At 53.0% G+C, this 20,776-nt stretch overlaps 5 protein-coding genes across 5 annotated transcripts; 2 read left to right on the forward strand and 3 right to left on the reverse strand.

Annotated features, from left to right (window-relative positions):
* Positions 1-249: 249 nt before the first annotated feature.
* EV422DRAFT_595939 (kinase-like domain-containing protein) lies at positions 250-1,467 on the forward strand (the record flags this gene model as incomplete). Its single annotated transcript, XM_053073601.1, has 7 exons — positions 250-297; positions 373-489; positions 564-720; positions 786-901; positions 970-1,083; positions 1,164-1,236; positions 1,293-1,467. 7 exons carry the CDS (start codon positions 250-252, stop codon positions 1,328-1,330), a joined length of 663 nt encoding a protein of 220 aa, XP_052925457.1. The 3' UTR covers positions 1,331-1,467.
* Positions 1,423-6,457, reverse strand: EV422DRAFT_496442 (Gryzun, putative trafficking through golgi-domain-containing protein; the record flags this gene model as incomplete). Its single annotated transcript, XM_053067875.1, has 11 exons — positions 1,423-1,844; positions 1,903-1,997; positions 2,056-2,167; positions 2,320-4,451; positions 4,516-4,715; positions 4,778-4,925; positions 4,986-5,296; positions 5,346-5,419; positions 5,491-5,555; positions 5,621-5,904; positions 6,227-6,457. 11 exons carry the CDS (start codon positions 6,455-6,457, stop codon positions 1,423-1,425), a joined length of 4,074 nt encoding a protein of 1,357 aa, XP_052925458.1.
* A 372-nt stretch (positions 6,458-6,829) lies between these two features.
* EV422DRAFT_530110 (uncharacterized protein) lies at positions 6,830-7,987 on the forward strand. The gene has a single exon (XM_053070373.1). The coding sequence runs from the start codon at positions 6,997-6,999 to the stop codon at positions 7,750-7,752; it is 756 nt and encodes a 251-aa protein (XP_052925459.1). The 5' UTR covers positions 6,830-6,996; the 3' UTR covers positions 7,753-7,987.
* Positions 7,988-8,178: 191 nt separating this feature from the next.
* On the reverse strand, positions 8,179-11,589 carry EV422DRAFT_496374 (tRNA synthetases class I-domain-containing protein; the record flags this gene model as incomplete). Its single annotated transcript, XM_053067870.1, has 4 exons — positions 8,179-8,403; positions 8,476-8,654; positions 8,725-9,571; positions 9,637-11,589. The coding sequence occupies 4 exons, from the start codon at positions 11,587-11,589 to the stop codon at positions 8,179-8,181; spliced, it is 3,204 nt and encodes a 1,067-aa protein (XP_052925460.1).
* Positions 11,590-11,836: 247 nt separating this feature from the next.
* On the reverse strand, positions 11,837-20,749 carry EV422DRAFT_587498 (armadillo-type protein). The gene is made up of 6 exons (XM_053073476.1): positions 20,568-20,749; positions 20,419-20,499; positions 20,140-20,342; positions 12,642-20,076; positions 12,436-12,571; positions 11,837-12,354 (listed from the first exon to the last, which is right to left on the reverse strand). Exons 1-6 carry the CDS (start codon positions 20,622-20,624, stop codon positions 12,074-12,076), a joined length of 8,193 nt encoding a protein of 2,730 aa, XP_052925461.1. The 5' UTR covers positions 20,625-20,749; the 3' UTR covers positions 11,837-12,073.
* Positions 20,750-20,776: the final 27 nt, after the last annotated feature.

A 20,776-nucleotide genomic window follows, 5' to 3' on the forward strand; every position in this document is an offset into this window, starting at 1 on the left:
AGCATCATCCGGACATGCCGGTCTGCATGCCGGTCCTCTGGCTTTCCCAAGGCTTCCAGCGGGACTCATTGGCACTCTTTGGCACAACTATTGAAGACGGCGGTTCCATAGAGGTAGATAACATTTCATTTTCCATATAGACGCACCCGCAGGTCCTCCCTCGAAGGTCAAGACGCTATCAGATACGGCTCGTCACTTGCTTTCGACGCCGATAGTCAGAGGCAATTTCCCAGGCACCACCACAGGACAATGGCAGACGAAAACATAGCAACATTGGTGAAACAAGGCGCGGAGGCTGTGAGTCCTATCTCAGCTCTTTCTTCTCGTCCTCAAAAGGATTATATTCAGTTCATTGACTCCCAAAGTCCAAAGCGGGTATACAAAATTCCCTTCCTCCCAGGTCGACCAGCCATAGTAAAGGAGCGGTTCAAGAAATCCTACCGACATCCGGTGTTAGACGAGAAATTAACGGCGAGGCGGGTTGTGCAGGTGGGGTCGTGCCGGTTCTATCAGAACACGTCTCAGCGGAACGGCGACTCACGCCAAAGCCATTGCGTCTCTAGGAAGCCCGCTCGCTGCAGCGCCTGCGCCGCGCCGGTATCGATACACCAATACTGTATCTGCTAGACATCAAGAGAAGCACGATATATATGGAGTTCATCGATGGCATCAGTGTGAGGGACTTCATTTCCGAGCGCCGAATGTCAGATGGCTCGATTGGTCAGTCTTTGGTTGCTTTGAAGGATAGGGACGGAACAGGTAGTTCTGACGCTATACGGATGCAGATAACGAGTTAGCCAGCGCGATTGGTAAATGCCTCGCAATCATGCATGGGCTGGATATCATCCACGGAGATTTGACTACGTCGAACATGATGCTACGGGCTGGGACGAGCTCCTTGGTGGGTGAACTGCGCGATTCATGTGAGATCAGGAAGATCGTGGAGTGGACTCTGATGACCATATGCAGGTGCTCATTGATTTCGGCCTGAGCATGGTATCGACTATGGTGGAGGACAAAGCGGTGGATCTTTACGTTCTGGAGAGGGCTTTGAGCAGCACGCATCCGAATACGGAGGCTTTGGTACGCATGGATGTCTCCCTTCAGCTGTATCGGTCTTTGTCTAAACCATGTCGCCTACATCCTCCACGTACTTCGCGTAGTTTCAAGCAATACTAGACGCTTATAGGACGAATGGGAAAGGTGCTCAGGCAGTTTTGAAGAAGCTGGAAGAAGGTACGAAGCGTGAGTTTCAGCGAAGCCGAGACGGTTCTGAAACCATCTCCTTCCAGTACGCCGGAGAGGTCGGAAGAGGACCGCGTTCGGTTGAGCATTGGGTCTATATATATATTCAGCACGGTCTGATGGCCAAGATCATTGTGGGGCTACACCGGGAGTGGCATTTTTCTATTATGGGGGCCTTTACAAATGCGTCCCAAGAGCCCCCCCCACCAATACACTATGACTAGGCCGAACAAACACGAACAAATCATCATTCGCCGCCAACGACCCGCTATTCGCCCCACCCCTCACACTCAGATTATTCACGAACTGTCCCGTCGGCGGTGCGCCCGCTTTCGACGCAGCATCATCCTGCCTCTCATCCAAGATCGTGGCCTTCAATCTCGGTAGACACACCTTCCCGCAAACTAGTGCCACGCAATTGTACGTGACGACCATAGAACTCAGCGGTAGAAGCCGGATTTGCGTCTGCTTGTATCCGCTCACGACGAAGCCCTCGACGACGTCCATGGTGAGGAGGACGTGGCTGATGCTTATTGAGGTGTTGTAGATTACGTAGGACACGGTGAATGGCGTGGTGTGCAGGATGAGCGGGGGTACATCTAGAAAGTATTCGTGTAAATAGGCGGACCAGGAAAGAGCGCTCGCTATTTGACATACCGATGCATATACGTATTGGATCTTGGTCTATCCGGAGCTCTGGCGCGCTGACAGATGTCGTTACCCATGGCTTATCCCCATCCGCCGACGATTTTCTGCGTGGCAACAGGTCAGAAGTAGAGCCTTCTACTGAGAAACGCACCATTGGCTCACCGTCGCCATTGAATCAGGAACTCGCCCCCAGGTATTGGCTGGACCGGCGGGACGGGGTCGATGGTCATCACTACTCTGTACGAGACGACGCTCGTATGTCCAGGCTTCCACACTAAGATTGCACTGTTCGAGACCGGTGCTGAACGACGAAATACCTGTAATGTTCCAACATACCTTCTGAGCCTTTCGTGGTAGCGGAGGAGGTGTCAACAGGTTGAAGATCTAGCCGCTGTAGCGATGGATGAGCCGAGACAACCTAACGACAATAAGAACCATCAGCGCACGACTCCAATTGTGCAATGGCGAAGATCACACTCACTTCCTCATCAACCGACGGAAAGCGCAACTCCCCAACTTCCAGTTCCCACGGTCCAGCACTTGATATACTAGCCATAACAATATGCCTTTGCACAGACGCCACGTCCTGATCCATAGGCGTCAACGAGAACAACCCGCCTTCACCCGACTCAAACGGCGCGCCATACTCTTGCTGCTGGCTAAACTTCGCAGTAAACGGCGCAATGAACGGTAACCTGACCGGCTCGCTCTTCCGGAAGAACAGCGCAGGGTGGGAGGCTGGTGTGGGCTTCTCCGGTAACGCCGCCGTTGTCGGCGACTTGAACGACGGGAGGGAGCGGTAATTGACGATATTGTACATGACGCGTTCGCCGGGTTGGTGGGAACAACGGAGCTTGAAGTGCCGTGAGACGCGGGAGGACGCCGGGATGATGCCCAGATAGATGAGGTTGAGAGCATTTGGTCCGTCCAGCGGGTGCGCTTCGCCTTGCTCGCTTTCGTCACGAACATCCTGCGCGATGTTGCTGGTAGGATCCGTCCCATCGGCGCCTGAGCTCCGGAACTCTACATCGAAGTAGGCCTCAATGTCCTCCGATTCGTCGTTGACGATTTCCACGATGACGGGGTATATCTCGTCAATGAAACCCGGTGGTGCGTGCTTTAGTTGCACGGAAATGTTTGGTTGCCGCCTGGTTACCCGCAGAACGGATTGCTCACCCGAGCCGTCTAGCATAATCCATCGGCCTCCATTGGCGACGCTTGCGTCCACCGTGTACCATCTCCTTCGTGTCACCGTATCCTCGGCCCGGCTGCCGACCTTATAGTCGAGATTCAGCTGTCCATCCCCGGATTCCAAAGTCACGATAACAGACGTGATCTTCAGATCCATCCCTTCGCCAGGCGTAATCACACCCTCCAGGACCTTGGTCGTTCCAGGCTGGAAATTCAGAGCCGCCTGCTTCGTCCACACCTCCTCATTGTCTAGACCGGTCAGCTGGCAGTCCGTACAGTCTTGCCAAAGTACGGATCCCGTCGCCTGGTGTTCGCTGGCACCGGAGTCTACGATCACATGGTCGAAGCGTGGGTCGGAGAAGGCGACGCGAATGCGCGCAAAGCGGACGGGGACCGGTGGCGATGTCGACGACGCAGCAATCAGGGATACCTGGAACGCTGCCGGTGCACCCACGTACGTGCTGTGTTTCCGGAACTGGACAGTGCAGCGAAGGAACGACTCAATCTGATCCATATCAACTGCAACCCTGTTGCTCTTCCCAAGCGTTTCTCCCTGCTGCAAGACCGAGAACAGCTCTTGAAGGACCGCTTCTCGCTCCGATGCCCCGGCTGGTCCCGGTGTAGAGATCCGGTCGCTCAGAAGCTCGATAAGACACTCGGCAACGATTTCCCAACGTCCCAGCGTCCGGGCGCACTGTGCTGTGCGCCTCAATACGTCCTTCAGAATGCTAGGCCACTGGTCCTTCCTGTATGTCTTGCCGATCCGCTCAAAGAACTTTAGAGCCATGTCGTACTTTCCGCTCATTTCATACACCCGAGCGATCTCGGAAGCAAGGAACAGTGTCATTCGACCTGCTCGGTGCTTCTTGAACTGCTCATACGACTTTGTGAGCAATTCAATAACAAGGGTTGCAAGATCCACGCCGTGTTGACTATTCGAAGAGTCTGAAAAGTTGCTTGGGGGAGGTTGAAGCGATGGAGAGAACGGTGAAGTCAACGAGTCAGAAAACGAGCCTGTACGAGTCTGTGACATTCTGCGGACCGGCGCAGTAGCAGCCGAAGGAGGTGGAGGCGGCGCAGTCAGGGTGGCCGCCTCCGACTTCCCAAATGCATTCCACCGCTCCTCTGCGCAGGCGGCGGCCATGAAGTAGTAGTATCCAGCATGTTGAACAAGGATCGATGGATTTGTCGCGCTCATTGGGCCGAAATGTATTGGGGTATTGTCGGAGACGGACAGTGAGTTTAGGAGAGCGTAGGTTTGCGCAGAGTCCGCGGCGTTGACTGTGAGTGCTCCAGAGGGGGGAAATGGTAGTCGAAGTCCGGATTTGCCAGTTGCAAGCTCAATAAGCTCTCCAAAGATTCGATATCTGTTGAATTGTGCATCGCAGTGAGCTTCTCATTAGCTTCCTAAGATGGGAAGGAAATACGTACTGAATGGCAGCCCAGGTCCAAAACTCCAGTGAGCCACCTGCCACCATTGCCCTCAGTCGTGCAGTGCTCGGTGATATGGGCCGTGTACCGAGTGTCGGTGGGCCAATGAACTCCGGAAAGCTTCTGCAATTTCCAATATGCCGCTCCATCTGCTTCCAAGCCGGGATAGGTCTGTTCGAATATAGCTGCAGCTTGCACATCTGACGGGCATTGGCCAACGTCAGTCCCATGTCTCATCTAGCGCCACCGAAAGATCCTTCACCTTCAGACTCAGACAGTCGAGCAACGTCCTAGCTTCCGTCCAGCGTGCACTATGAGGTTGCAGGAACTCGTTCCCAAACACGAGCCCACCTGATGCCACACTTGCATTCATAAGCTCTATCAGTAGCTGGTATGTTGTGTCATAGTGCCTGTTATAATACGTCAATGGTACGCTCAATGATGGAGACCTGCAATGCATGTTTACATACTTCAACGCATTCTCGACATCTTGGCGGAACTCGGCAAATACCCCTAACTTGAACTCATATCGCAAGTGCCATCCCGCAGGTGGCAGCGGTTTCGACTGCGACCCTTGAGCCACCGGGCTCAGCGATCCAGTGCTGCTAGACGCAAAGTTCGACCGGTTTGCCGAAATGGGAGGCAGTTTTGCCTTTTTCTTCCGCACTCTCTTGTCGTGATCTCGGTAATAGCTCGCAGCCTGGTCCGTCAAAGCCTTTTGCAAACTGCTCCCTTCAGTAAATGCCTGTAAGACAATATGATGGCTACGCGAAAAGCTTGACTCACGTTGAGACAAAAGCTTGTGGATCTGCCGATCTGGCATGTAGAACGAAGAAAGACGAGCGCTGGTCTAGACTGCATGTCCGCCGTATGAAGGACAAACGATCCTCCACATGCGAGTCATCTGATGGAAGTGTCAGGGTTGTGGCACGAAAAGAGTGGCCATATCCAACATAAGAAGAAAGTATTACTCACCAAGTGCACTGGTGTTGAGAATAATCGTCACGGCAAAGCGGATCCCTCTCTCTCCTGCGTTCCGTCTGAACATTCCTGGTTTAACGTCTCTTCCCACGGACACCGCCCTCCGCATCCTGCCCAAACCTACTTCTTCTCCGTGATCTCCGAACAAAGCAACAGATCCTTCTCCCTCTCGAGACTCAGTGCTTGCTGGGCTCCCAACGGATCCTGTGAGTCGATCGCTCCCTGCCGTTCCCAGAGCTCATAAAACGCGACAACAACGGATGGGCGAGTCTCCTTATGTCGTTGCACCCAACTTGGGTGCATTATCCCTTCTGGATAGAGCAGCGAGTCGGGCGTGAGGGGTGATAAAGGAGAATGCTGCTGGGGAACTGGCGGGCGGACAGGCTTGCGTGGTGGGAAGACATGTGTCTTTGGGGGAAGGTCCATTAGTAAAGGGGTTTCTATCAGGTTTCGCTCTGATTCCCACTCGTCCGCTCAATAGACGCCAGGGCTCCATCAGCCGGCAATCTGACACCTCACATCAACTATGCCAAACCTCGAGCAACGTTCGCGTTCCGGCGGCCCGCCGTCCTACGGTCCAAGATGATGCCCGACCGTGGGGGATTTTCGACGCGATGGAAGGGCCCAAGATACCACACACCGAGTCCAACGTATTCCCACGCTCCATTTCGCCTCCATTGGTGTCTCCGTATGTCTTCATTCCCGACAAGCCTTCGTACTCAACCCTCACCTTGTCTAAAACAGTAACATGGAAGAAGGCTGCATCCTTCTTTGCCGCAGCATCCCAGATGCTGGTGTTATTTCTCGCCATAAGGGTCGATAGCAGCGAGTTCTTCAGGTTACCGCCTGTCCTTGGGTCCTGTGGTGTCTGAGTGTCGGAAGCTGGATGATCTTCCAGTAGACCCAGCACGGCCATGAGCGGCATGTGATGGAGGACATATTCGAGCGGGTATGACTCCATGTTAGTCGACTCTACTGCACTGTGGTATCGCCGCTTGGAACGAAGAGCCTATTAAGATTCTCACTCTGTCGAAGTCTTTCGAGCGAAGGTTACCTTTCCTGGGATGTCGCCTGGAGGACTGGAGGACGAGGAACGGCAATGTCACGGCATTATGATGTTGCAATACTGCGGGGAAACTGTTTTTGAGCAGCACTAGAGAGTTGCGCCGAACAGTTACGCCACAGCTGCGAGCACATGGTAAGAAACCGACTCCAGACTCGGGAGATAACGGAGCCGAACAGGAGATGGGAGGGAGGAGCGTCATCGCGAATGGATTCCACCCGCTTCACTCTTCATCAATTGAGTCACAATCAGCGCGTTCACCTTGTCCGTCCCTTTTGCCCCCCCCCGAAAAGGCAACCCCACGTCCAGAAGTAGCCCCATTTTCCCGTCTCTCGCATACACACTCTGTATCTTGAAAGCAGTACGATACGTAGATTGGTAGCAGTAACCTCTCGCCACTTCCTGAGGGACGACATACGTTCAACTGCAAAACAGCAATGCCCACCCCTCTCATCTTATCCTCAGCCGGAGTGGCGGCCGGTGCAGCAATGGTTGCAGTATACCATAGACGCCAGAGTTTTTCCAGCCAACAGCAAACCTCTCAGAGCGACGCAAGCTCAACCTCACAACCAGCCGACTCAAAAGCCACCATCAAACCCTTACCGATACCAAACGCCCGCTCCCCATTCTCATTCGGGACCCACTCAACGACGCCGCCACGGTCAATGTCCATCTCATCCTCGTTATCCTCAAACCACTCCTACCTGCCAGACTCACCTCCTTCACTCTCCGGATCTGTACCGTCTGGACAGCCTTTACCGACGCCACCACCTTCCTCTTCCTTCCTCTCATCGTCTCCACTGGCCTCGCTTGCCCTCTTGGCGAAAAGCGCACCTGTCGGTGGCGGTGGCGGCGGCACGGGGACGGCGGGCGCCTGGGGTGGGCGGATACCTGGTAGCGGCAGGAGAGACACCGTAGACAATCCTCGTCCTGGGAAAGATATCAGGGAGGAGGAGGAACTGGGCTCGGGAAGTAGGCAGTGTGTAGGTCTGGGGAGCGAGCTTGGCGCGAGCGGGGATGTGAAGGTGCGGTCGCATAGCTTCTCTGGTGTCGTTGACCAGGCGCCAGCTGCGGTGATCGGTCCTGGGATGGCTGCGACGGAAGGCACCAGGTTTGCGATGGCAAAGGGAGGCTCGAACATCAAGGGCCCTGACACAGCGAATGCAGAGTTCTGGAAGGAGACATTCTTCTGATCATTCCCTTTGGGGTTTTAGTCAGATCGTAGTACTAGCACGACCTCATTTTTCAGTTTTTTGGTGCTTCTCATGTCAGGAGTTTCATAATGGGTTTCCGTTTTCGTTCAGAACGAGAGGCCTCGTTTCCACACCGATTTTCACTTCCATTTCTTCGTGTATATAATGCTTTTTCTCTTGAGCCATGCTCATCGTATCTTGTCAATAATATCTGGTAAAGACTTGCTTGCAGACAAATGAAAATGTCCAGACTCTAACGAGTTTTTCTATGAAAAATATGTATATATGCACACGACGGTTCCCCAACAAAGCGTCGGGTAAAGGCTCAGAAAGTGTTTAACAGAAAGAGTGCGAGACAACACAACGGAAGTGAGAAGGGAGAAAGTATGGACGCGCTCAACATATGGCCAAAGCGGGTCTAGCATCTCAAGCATCCCTTAACCTCCTAAACTCATCCGCCGCCTTCTCCAACGCAGCAATCTCCGCCTGCAGCCCTTTAATCTTTGCATCATTCGAGTCCTTGATCTCCTGCCTGACGCGCTCCTCGTACCCATCCACTGTCGTCTTTTTGATCCATGAGGCGAGGTTGTCTCGGACTTTGTCGACTTTTGAGGCGATTTTGAGCAATTCCGCGTCAAAGTCCACGAAGCCCTGTTGATGTAAGGGAAAGATGGTCAGCTATTGGAAGATATGGAAGATGAGGGGAGTAAGACTGGAACGTACCTTGACGAGGAGGTAGACGTTGACTTCTTCGGAAACGTTATTGATGGCGCATCCGGCGGGCACAGTCTCGTTGGCTCCCAGGACCTTGAACGCGCCACAGCCCTTCAGCATGGACTTGACGATGGGGATTTGTGACTCTAACAGTTGGCGTGTCTCGTATGTCGATGCGGTCAACAAAACTGTGGAAGAAAAGCACGTGTGAGAACCATTCACTTGTACACCTTTCCGCCCAGTCTCAGCTGTACATACCAGTAGCATCCTTGATGATATAGTCCGTCAACAAACTACGAGCAGCATGCACAACATGATTCACAAGATCCCAGTCCGCCTCGCTCTTCGCATTGTCCCACTCAGCCAGAGCCTCAGGGTATCGCGTAATCATGATACTCGGCACCTTGTCATCCGGCCGTCTCGGCAAACGCTGGTACAGCTCCTCAGTGACAAATGGCATGAACGGGTGAAGCAGCTTGAGACCAGCCTCAAGACAGATGTAAAGCACATCCTTCGCAGAGTCGCTGGCGGCAGCGTCGGCGCCGTCGATGATGGGTTTCGTAGTTTCCAGGTAGACGTCGCAGAGCTCGTAGAGCCAGAACTGGTACAGCGCGTTGGTCGCTTGCATGAAGTTGTACTGGGCAAGGTTCTCGTTGGTCTTGCGGATGCACTGGTTGAGCTTTGCGAGGATCCACCTGTCCGCCAAAGACTCCTTGCCCGTGAGAGCAACGTCCTTGCGGGGCTTGTAGTCAGCACCCAGCTTCATCAAGGCAAACCGGGTGGCGTTCCAGAGCTTGTTGCACCACTTGCGGTATCCCTCAACACGGCTAATGTCGAGGTTAATGTCCGATGCTCCGGACGTGTAGGCGAGGAGGGCGAACCGCATCGCGTCGGTTCCGCATTGGGGGATACCGGCTGGGAAATCGCGGGACTGGCCATCTTTGGCTTTTTCGACTTCGCGGGGGTCGAGGTTTCCGTCCTCGAGCCGTTTGTGGAGCTCTTCTAGGGAGATGCCATAGATGACGTCGATGGGGTCGATGACGTTGCCTAAACTCTTACTCATCTTGCGACCGTGTGCGTCACGGACCATGGAATGGCAGAAGACCTGCAAGCATAACGGTGTCAGCTGTGATTCCTCCAAGTCAAAAACATATCGCGAAAGGTCCTAACCTGCTTGAACGGAACGGTGCCCGTCAGCTTTATTCCCAACATCACCATCCTAGCAACCCAGAAGAACAGTATATCCTTTCCAGTTTCGAGCAGGTTGTGGGGGTAAAAGAGCTTGAGATCTTGTGTTTTCTCCGGCCAGCCCATAATAGAAAATGGCCAAAGCCCCGACGAGAACCATGTGTCGAGGACATCCTCGTCTTGCTCCAAGACAATATCGGCAGGTTTGACATCGGGGAACTTCTCCAGAGCCTTCTGCCGGGCCTCTTTCTCGTTGCGGCCAGACACCCAGTACTTCCCATCGATACGGTCGTTCTCTTGGTTCTGAATCTTGATGAAGTATGCAGGGATACGGTGGCCCCACCACAGTTGTCGCGAGATACACCAGTCCTCAATGTTCTCCAACCATCTGAACCACTCCTTCTCGGACGTTTGCGGAAGAATCTGCAGCTCTCCAGTCCTCACGACCTTCATAGCCTCTCCCGCCATATCCTTGCAGTTAACCCACCATTGCGGTTTCAGCATCGGCTCAACGATGTTGCCCGTACGCTCGGAGATGGGCAGAACCATCTTGTTGTCTTTCGTCTCGATGTACAATCCTTTCTTCTTCAGCTCCTCCAAGACCGCAACCCTAGCGTCGAAGCGTTTGAGCCCGGTGAACGGCGCTCCCGCCTCGTTGATCTGCCCCTCATCCGTGAAGATGTTGATGAACTCGAGCTTCTGACGCTTTCCGACAGTGTAATCGTTGGGGTCGTGGGCGGGTGTGATTTTGACGGCACCGGTTCCGAATGCGGGGTCAACGTATTCATCGGCGACGATGGGGATGCGGCGGTTTTGGAATGGGTGGATTACGTACTTTCCGTGGAGGTGTTTGTAGCGCTCGTCGGTGGGGTGGACGGCAATCGCTGTGTCTCCCAGCATCGTTTCCAAACGGGTGGTGGCGACAACGATCTGCTCGGTCGAGTTCTCGATCGGGTACGCGAACGAGATGATGACACCAAACTCGTATTTCTTCTTTGGGTCGTGATCCGGAACAGTCATCAGCGTCCGGCCAGGCAACTCTTTCTGGTCTACTTCCAGGTTCGAAAGCGCAGTCTTTAGCTTCGTGTCCCAGTTGACAAGACGGTTGTCACGGTAGATGACACCATCCTCATGTAACCGGACGAACGCCTCGTTGACAGCCTTTACCATATTAGGGTCCATAGTGAACCTGACACGGTCCCAGTCCATCGAACTTCCAACTTTCCTCAATTGGCTGTAGATACGGGTGCCGTATGCCTCCTTCCACTTGAAAACCTCCTCCAAGAACTTCTCCCGTCCCAAATCATGCCGGGTGATTCCCCTCTCCTTGACCAACCGCTTCTCAACCACAACCTGCGTGGAGATACCGGCGTGATCGCACCCCGGTACGAACAGGGTGGTCTTACCCTGCATTCGGTGCCATCGGGTAAGGGCATCCTGGATCGAGTTGGTCAGGGCATGTCCCAAATGAAGTGCGCCTGTGACGTTCGGTGGCGGGATTGGGATAGTGAATGTGCCCTCGGGGGCTGGTGCCCCGTCGACAAGCTGGGGTTTGAAGAATCCAGACTTTTCCCACCATGCGTACCATGCTGCTTCGACAGCGATCGGGTTATACGCGGTGGGAATGTCGCCCTGCAACACCTTCTTCTCGCCTTCGGGTGTGTTGTCCACAAACTCGGGTTCGGGAACGGGCTCCGCTTTCACTTTCGTCGCCTTCTTCTTTTTTCCAGTAGCGTCGCTCGCAGCGGCGGCGGCTTGAGCAGCAGCCTGGGCAGCCAATTTCGCTTCTAGTTTGGCGGCCTTCGCTGCCTTCGCTGCCTTCTTCGCCTCCGCCTTCGCATCGTTCTTCGGGCCATTGGCGGACGCTCCGTTCGCAGTAACGGGCCCATCAGTTCCCACAACCTTCTCCTCTTTACCCTTCGTATCGACGGTCATTTTCGGTTTATGTTTGTCCGACGTCGAAGTCGAATATGTGTTCTTTGAGAGTGGAGACGAATTCCAAGGTGTGGCTTGTCGGTTCAAGTCGGTAGATCTAAGACCCGGACGAAGAAGGGCAACCCTCGCAAATGAAGTTGCTCGCCTCCTGAGTGAGTAGGTGTTCAGAAGAGGTCTTCCGTGGTGTGCAGGAGATGCGCCGAACAAAAGTGCTCTCATCGACCTTGTAAAGCGCAAGCCGTCGACTTCATAAAACCGGCGAAGTCCACAAAAGTCCGCTCGATCGAAGTTGCGATTTCTGACGGGAATGACTCATGCTGGTCATGTGACCCCGTCCCTCAAGTGGATGATCCTTCGCATGATTCAGAAAACAAAACTCATGTACTATGCAGAATAACTTATGTGCAATATGATAAATGAACTGATGATGCTTGTATCGATACTTGTGCAATACTGCCTCGGCTCTCTAGGTGGCCCCGATCTACTATCGCTTGATGCGCTTAGCAACGGTCTGCTTCATCTTCCCCTTCGCAAACTCCTCAGCCTTCCTCTTCCTTCCCCTCTTCTTGATCTCATTTTTCTGATTTCGTCGCTTTGCCCTTGCTTCAGGGTCAAGGACTGCCTGAATGGACCTCTGAGCGCGACGCTCCTGGCGGAGCCGTTGCACCCGTTGCTCGGTAGCACTGTAAAGCGTAACGTAAGCTTCTGTGCCAATGTGCTTCTGGAGAAGCTCAAGAACTTCAGAAGCGAGGAGACGAAGCTGATCTGCAATGATAAGGAAGGGATGGTAATGTGAGCTTTCGCGGATCATCATAAAAATGCATCAGATCATTCGGGTGAACGCACCTGCTTGGGCTCCTCTAGAAGTGTCATCTTTTGAAGTATGATATAAGGCGGCCATAATTGGTGGTAAGTAAGTCCTGATGTGATCTTTTGGTATGTACTGTATCATGGCTGCAAACCATTGGAAAACACTTTGCCTCTGCAAATTGACGCAAGACATCAGGCACTCTCGTTTGAGATGAAATTACAGCGGTGAAGATGTATCTTACCAACAACGGCCCTCGCTTCTTAGCAGCGTCGGTTCGAGCAAGGTAAGACAGGCGTCGACAAAGGGAAAGCAATGGTGACTTTGGCGCCTTGCTCTTGTCTTTCTGCGGAGTGTCGTCGCCATCTTCCTCAACCTCTTCCTCCGGTTCGTCTTCATCGTCCTCTACCGCATCCTCTGAAATCCCATTGAGGATTGGCTCTCCATTGGCCTCCCGTTGAAGATCCATATGCAGCATGCACTTGCCGATGAAGAACAAGTTTTTCACGACTTGCTTCGCTGCATCTGCGGTCAGAACGGCGGACTCGAGCTGCGCCGATACGTTGTTAACAAGCGACACCATCGTCGGTGTGTCAGCGAGCAAAAAGTGCCGCTGTACTGTTTTGCCCATCTCCGTCGTTACGACAGCTCCGGTCTCCGCGTTGATCGTCTCGAAAAGCATTCCCAGCAACCGACTGCAGACAGCTCGGACCCATTGGTGTGGGTACAGCAGGAGTGCCCGCACGTATTTCCAGATCTCTGTTGTCGTAGGAGAATGCTTGAATGCATTCGAAACGCTAACGACTTTGGAGAATGTCTTGAGGGAGTAGTATGCGAGTTCCCAAGATGCGTCACCGTCGTCTTCCATCTCTTCATCGATGTAGGCGGCCTCCTCAAACCTGTCAACAACTGCACCCAAAACTGACTCGAGCTGACGATTCAAGGTCGGGATCCACTTCTTCTCCCGTTCACCAACAGCTTCAAGAACAAGACCAGCGACTTGAGCTGCGGTCCGTTGCATTTGCAGTTGCTGTCCCTGTCCGAACCAGGTGTCGACAAGCTGCAGAATCTTTGACGCACGATTCGAGTCCAGCCGTGTTAGAAGCTTCTTGATGAGCGTGCCGGAGTGCTCACGACACTTCGATGATGCGTCGTTGACTAAACACATGACTAACGATAGAAAGAATAGCTCCGCAAACTCATTCAAGGCATCATCGCTGAGTTTGTCCGTGAGGCTGTCGAAAACCGCCAACACAGATTGTCGACCGGTCTCATGCTCATACGACAGATTTTTGACGAGGTAGGTGATTTGCTTCTTCAGCCTTCCAGGCCCATGCGGGTAGTCGAGCAAGAACTGGATATACGCATGTCGACACAATTCTCGAATCTGTGAGCTCTGACTCGTGATCATGGTCTTCGAGACGACGTCCATAACTTCGTACATCTCCTTGACGACAATCTTCCTGCTCAGAATGGCGCGGATGAGCGAGAAGGCTGTTCCTTGGCGATCGGTTTCCTGGTTTTCGAGATCGGGACGAACAATGCTGGCGGCTGCTACGAGCTGTTGTTCACTGATGGTCACATATTTGCAGTCACGGATGATCGTCGTGAGCAGTCGGAACGTTGCTTGCGTCAGCTCCTCACTGGTCGCATGCTTCTTGGTGAGGATGTCGAAAAGACGTCTGACTACAACGGGCATGCTCTCCTTCAACTTGGGTAGTGGCGAGTTTCCGATCATCGTGAAAATTCGCAAGGAAGCAACGGTTGCCGACGTGTGCTTCGAGTATAATCCGCGTCCAAGGAGTGGCACTAACGGATCAAGCATCGACAAATGCTGGGTGTTGCGCAGGCTGATTCTCTCCGATTTCAAAGCATTCAGCAGTAACGATAGACCAAAGTGAATGAATCTGAAAGCGTTCGCTTGGAAGGTTTTCAGTGTCTCCTGCGCTTGAGTACTCGGCCGCTTCAGATTAACCATGAAGTTCTTCTCTTGAACAGATCGTTCTTTCGCCGGCGCAGATGCCGGTTGTGACAATGGGAAGTTCTCGGTGAGAAGGTCGTGCACGAAAATCATCAGATCATCAGGTCGTACTGCGGTGTTGTTGTTGATTCCAAGCGCAATCCTCTTCAGAATGTCGTCGACTTTCCTCATGACCTGAGCGTTCGTGGTTTCGATCATGAAGCCCTTCAACGGTGTGAGCATCTTGATCGTCTTGTCAAACCCGACGACTTTGCTGATAAGTTCGAAAGAGTCGAAAGACTTCGTAGTCTTGATTTCTCGCATTTTCCCGCGAAGCTCCTGAACCTCCCTTTCTGCGCCTGCCTCACCGAAGACATCGGCGGTGCACATACGGACCAGATCTTCTACGCAAATGTCGATTTCGCCCGGTTGCACGATCTTCACGAACTCCAACAGGATCGAGTGAATGGTGTATCCGAGCACGTGTAACTGGTATCCACGGGTGAGGGCGCCTTCCAACTCCTTTAGCACAAAGGGAAGGTATGCGGGGCCGAGTGAGCAGGTGATTTTCACCAAAGTATCTCGGGTCGTGTCTCTAGCTTCTTGTCCACGCAGTCGCAAAAAGTTACACAAGGTGGTGATCAGCTTTGCTAGCGGAGCTTGACGTGTCTTCTCGGAGAGACGCTTCAATAAAGAAGCGACCGCAACGGCAAGGGGCACACGGGTCGGGAGGCTATCGTTGTCGTCCTTCTCGATGTACGCTTGCAAGGTAGGAAGTACCTTTCGTAGCACAACATCTCGTACTTTCGTGGCCGATGTGACACCAGCGCTTGGGGCGTCCTCCGCGTTCAGCTCCTCAGCTTCGTCTGCCGCGTCTGCCTCGTCTTCCGGGAGAGTCGACTCGTCCAGCGGTATATCCACATCCATCGGCTCAACGACGACATCCGCGGTCACCTCACCATCAATCTCCATTGGCACATCGTTTTCGTCCGCAACGGAGAAATGGAAAGCGTCCAACAACTGAATGATCAACCTGTTCAGCGCCTTCTCCAATTCAGGGCGCCTTGGGAGGGCGTTCAGAAATCGCTTCAAAAGCGCCCAGTACTGTCCCCACTTCAACACCCTTGAACAGGCAGCAATGGTTGCAATCGCCTCATTGATCAGATTGTGATCTTGTGACCGATCTGACTCGAAGATGAAGTGTGCGACTAGCGGGATGAAGATATTGGCGGTACTAGTAGCGCCCAGCTCGCCTTCCAGACATTCTTGAGCGAGACGTTTCATAGCGCGCATACGTCTGTGAATCTGCAAGTGCAAGATGTTCCCAAAAAAAGACGCCTCGTCGTCCCCATCGGCAAGAAGACCCGTCATGTCGGAAACAAGCGACATGTCCGGAAAGGTGACAACAAGCTGGCCGAGGATATTGATGAACTCCTGGCGAACGGCGATCGATGTGTGATTCATACCGCGCTTGATGGCTGGGAACAAGACGTGAACGATCATGTTCAAGAACTCATCGAGAGGAAGCTTCTGTTGTCGGTCTTGAAGATCGGATCCACTGGCGCGACGGATAAACACAGTGACGCTGTGTGACGCACTAGTCCGGATGGCAAAGTCCTCACGCTCCTGCACGTAGAACAGTAGGTTATGCAAGACGGGTAACCATTGTGTTGCGGTCAGCGTTTGGTAGAGCTCCTGGTTAAGTGTGGTGAATGCACCGAACCGCTTGTCGAAGTCCGGCTCGTCCAAACGGGTAGTGGAATAGGCGTTCAGAGCTTCAGCGAGATCCGCCACAACGGTGATGGACGAGTCCAGTTGCGCAAGTCTCTTCGTTATGCTAACCAGTTCAGCCCGCGCTTCCCGCGTTTCAAGAGTTCCGAATAGGTGTGCTACTAACGAAAAGTACGGTGTGTCGACAGGCGACTGTCCTTTGAGCCCTGGCAACATCGGAACGAAGTTGCTGAAAATTCTCAGGATCTCGACTTTCACCGATTCCGGTACCGCTTTCGGAGGGCGTTTGGCGTACGGCAGGAGCATGCTCAACAGCTGCTCAGCTTGTTCACCGTCCGAGACATGTTCGGACAATCTGGCCAAGATACGAATGACGCGAGCTGGGATCGAGTTTCCAATGAAGACCACTTTCTTCGTCTCGACAGAAATCGAGATGACGGCATTCAGGTTCGTTAGTATGGAATCGACGTATGGACGCAGTAGTGTTTCGAAAAAGGCCTCGCCATCCTCTTGCATACTAGCATCGCAAAGGTCCAGCAAGCCTTCCGTCATCGTTAGCACAGCTGCTATCACCGGTGGCCTGACTTTCTTGGACGAAATCACCGCTACAACTTTGGGGATCAAATCGGGAGCTTCTTTCACGAGATATGGCGCGTAGCGGGGGTTCTGCGACCATGTGACGAACAACTCCATCAGCGAACTCGGCGACTGGGAGTTCTCGGTGGCAAATCGAGGCAAGCGATCGGTAATGCTGAGCCGGAAGATGGTAGGCAAGTAAGCGTCGAAATCGAAATCCAAGCCCAAGTCGAAAATCTCCTTGAGACGTCGTATGCTCAGCATTCGAGCCTCCTTCGACTGCTTTTCCAGAAAGGTCTCAAACGATGCTCCATCGTCTACAACCTTATCCATGGCTGTCGACGCGGTTGACAACCTCTGTTCCGCATAGTGCAGTACATACAGCACTGCTTTGACCAATTTCGGTAAGAAGGGTTGCAGCAGCGTTCTGAGTTGCTTGATAGCATCCTCAAGCACGTGCAAGAATCCGAGCTGTCTCTTGATGGACAAGTGAGGGTCGAGCGACTCATTGAGGTAGAAATTCCCATCTGCGTCGAAATCCGGCTGCTCGTTGATCAACGCAAATGGCTGAATCATCAAGTTCACTAGGTTCTCCAGCATGGAGGAATCTGCACTGGTGAAGAACGCGAAAATGGCCACTCGACGGGCCTTCAGACCGGCGGCAGTGGTCCGCCCACGTCTGCTGATGAGCTTTCCATATAGAATCCGAGCGACGATATCCAATAGCGGCTGAATATTGTTCGACGTGACATTCGCGCGCATATCTTCGATGTTTAACGTGGAAAGCCTATCGCGGAAAGTGTCGTCCTGGCAAAGCGCTTTGAAGTGCTCAGCGACGAAGTCCATGCCAGCAATCTTATAGGCGATGAGGCAGTCAAGGGATAGTTGCTGCAGCTTGTCATCTCCATTGCATAGCAATTCCAAGTAGATCTGCTGCAGAGCTGCGGATCGTTGCAGGCGCTCCGGTCGATGGACCTTTGCGAATATGGAAAGGAAATCTTTCACCTTTGACCTTCTTCCTTCCTTGATTTCCGCACGCACGTTTGCCGCCGTCACGTCAACAGTTTCCAAGTTCTGGAACAGATCAAAGAAGAGGGGAACGATGTCGCCAGAGTACTGTTCCACGATATGTGGCAGGTCTCCCAGGATTCGAAGAAGCTGAGAATGGAACCTATTGGCGTCGATTTGAGAACCACCCGCCGCCCCCGCTTGCGTTGACCGCTCCTGAATAGCCTTGTTGACATTGCCGAAAACAACCCTCGCAGCAGGAATATCTTTGACATCGGCTGCCGACTCCTCCGACCCAACTATTTTCTCCTCGGCCTCAAGAGCCTGGGCCAAATCCCCTTCAGGATGCTCGTCGTCTCCCTGGTTGACCTCCGGAGTGGTACCCAGAGTCCCGTTGCTCGACCGCAACAAGTAATCCTTGAACACAGGCCAGAAAGCACCCAGGTCAACTTGCGCAATGACCTGCAGGGTCTTGATGGCCTCAGTCCACAAAGGCGTAAATGGCACGCTCAGAAGCGCCATCAAGTACCGAGTGAGTCGTGGAAGGTAACCGACGGGTATTGTATGCGACCGAACAAGCGAGTCAATCTTGCGGAATATCACAGTTTTCTGCCGCAGGGTGTTCACCGAATCTGGAATATCCTCCAAATCCAAGCATAGGTTGTAAACTGGACACGACCCTGTGAAGATCGTGTCTTTGACCGGTTTCAGGTTGTGTTGCTGGAAGGAGCATATGATGCGCAAAGTCTCTCGACGGACTTGCGCATCCAGATCTCCTACGTTGTCCCCGATCAAGGCAACCACTCCTTCCAGATGCTCGGAGGCAAGGCCTTTGTGAGTTTTGCAGTGCGACCGAAGGCAGGCAAGATATTCGGCGATGCCATGTAAGAGGACCGCATTGCGATGGGACTCCGAAATCAAAACATTGCGGACGATTTGGCTGAGATCCTCGAATTGTCCTACGTCGTTTGACCTCGTGGCGCATTTGGATAACGCACTCAACGCCGATCCAACTAAAGTGAGATAAGAGTGTCGTTGCTGTCCCACTATTCTGTCCACCCCGCTTTGACTCAACGCCTGGCTGTACGACTCAATGACGGTATACAACGCTTGGTATACCAAGTCGAACGGCAGTGCGATCCGAGAGACACAGCTGCACACGCACCCCATCGTCCCAAGCTTCATCTCTTCCGTTTCGTCATGAGCAAGGAGGGCTTCCCACGGCACAAGCGTGGATAGCCAGTTTCGTGCCATTGTCGAGCTACCCTGCGAGTTCGCCGATTGTCCCGCTATCTTCAGCAGGTTGTCCTTCGTTTTGAGCGAATGGGGTATCCGTAGAAGCATTTCCTCGAAGCTTTCCTCGAAAAATCGCGCCATAAACAACAGGAATGCATTGGGGTTGCTCGACCAGTGCTTCTGCATGTACCCAATGAGGGATGGCAACATGAGTTGTGGGAAGTGTTCCCAACGCTGCAGCCGAAGTGATTCACAGAGGAGTAGGAAAGGCAGAACGAAGCCGTCAGCGACACAGACTTTGTCCAGAAGTGACTTCCCTCGCAAGTATACTTCGGTGCTTGGCGAGCACACCAACAGGGCGGCAATCAGTTCGACATAAACTCCGGTAATGGAATCAATGAATGACGTGGAGGACTCCGACGCTTGTGCGAGCGATGGGACAGCTTCCTCCAAAAGTGTGAAGAGCGCCTGCCTATCGTGCACCCGAACACCCCTCCTGAAACGCAGCCACATGCGCGCAATCTTGAAGAGCTTCTGCAACCTCCACAGCCGCCCGACTGATGGCTCCGCGGAAGCCTTTTGGAGCTCCGAGCTGATCTCCGCCATCAGTACTTCCCACATAGGCTGCAATTTATCTGCTGTGCTGTGTCCGCACATCTGGAAAACCAGACTGTCGATCACTTTCTCTCCACCCGTCTTCGCCTCCGCCTTTCCACCGATTCCAAGCACCAAAAGCCACTTCAGCACTTGCGGAGCACGGGAGTGTATGTTTCCCTTCACTTGCTGGATCGCTTGGAAGTACACAACTCCGACTGCTTCCACCAGATTCTCGTTCGTCGAGGTGTTGACTTTCTCCAAAATGTGTGTGTGAACCGACTCACTTGAAGCGCTCGGAACCTTTCGCAAGAACGGGCCAAATGCCTCTGCGGCAAAGCGTCGGATATGCTCTTTGCCATGTCCCAGTAATGGACACAGCCGATCGAATGTGAGTATAATATCATCCAGTAGCTGCTTTCCAAGGTACTTAAACAGATACGCCATGCAGCTGAAAACAGCCTCCAAGACTTTCAGGTCGACATGATTCGCCAGCTCAATCAGGACCTCCAGGGTATCTTGGAAGCATTCGTAAAACTCATCCTGAATGTCGCGTGCTAGTGCGGCTACCAGACTGTGGAGCACGGGCTAGTCAGCTTGCAGCGCGTAGTAAATCGGATACGGACAAATGACTTACTCAAGTAAAGGTTCCAAAGCCAAGCTACCAGGCTCTTTCAAGTGCTTCAGCATTACTTTCACAACTGCATTTTTATGGTACAGTAATTGGACGAGCGACAAGGCGTACGGTCGCACATCCCTCAGAAAGAGGGCAAAATGCCCAGTGCAGTTGAGCTCCTGCCATTTATTGATCCCTTCGATGAAGTACGACCCTTCCTCATCCTAGGGTGGCTTCTGCAGTGAGTGACTATGGTCTAAAGTAACTGGTGGCTGGAACACAATGGCAGGTTTAACATACCGTGAGAACGTCATGCGATTTTAGTACTTTGTGCGCTACGTCGATATTCACAGCCTGCACTTTCTCCCGGAAAGTTTGGAACTAAAAAAGCAATGCAATACAGCTTGTTAATAGTGAGCACGACACACCGTAGCATTGCTAGCACTCACCCGAAAACGGTTTAACCCTTCGGTCGTATTCAATTCCTTCACCGTACTGTCACCCATGGCGGACACAGTCACCCTTCCAAGGTACGCAGTATCTGCTCCTGTACAGGGAAAAGGCTCTTATTCGTCCCAGAGATACCCGTCTACACCGGAGTTCTTGTTTGTGAGACTTTGAGGCCTTTCGCCTTGGTCCTAATCCAATTGCAAGCAAA

Source organism: Fimicolochytrium jonesii (genome assembly GCF_025526975.1).
Source record: "Fimicolochytrium jonesii strain JEL569 chromosome Unknown EV422scaffold_12, whole genome shotgun sequence".
In the NCBI taxonomy this organism is placed as follows: domain Eukaryota; kingdom Fungi; phylum Chytridiomycota; class Chytridiomycetes; order Spizellomycetales; family Powellomycetaceae; genus Fimicolochytrium; species Fimicolochytrium jonesii.

Excerpts from the sequence above, each read along its gene's own strand:
- EV422DRAFT_530110 (XM_053070373.1), top strand. The coding sequence starts at position 6,997 with ATGCCCACCCCTCTCATCTTATCCTCAGCCGGAGTGGCGGCCGGTGCA.
- EV422DRAFT_587498 (XM_053073476.1), bottom strand. The coding sequence starts at position 20,624 with ATGGGTGACAGTACGGTGAAGGAATTGAATACGACCGAAGGGTTAAAC. Across the intron at positions 20,343-20,418 it reads AATCGCATGACGTTCTCACG|GATGAGGAAGGGTCGTACTT; the intron begins GTATGTTAAACC and ends AAGCCACCCTAG. Across the intron at positions 12,355-12,435 it reads TTCTAGAGGAGCCCAAGCAG|ATCAGCTTCGTCTCCTCGCT; the intron begins GTGCGTTCACCC and ends TTATCATTGCAG.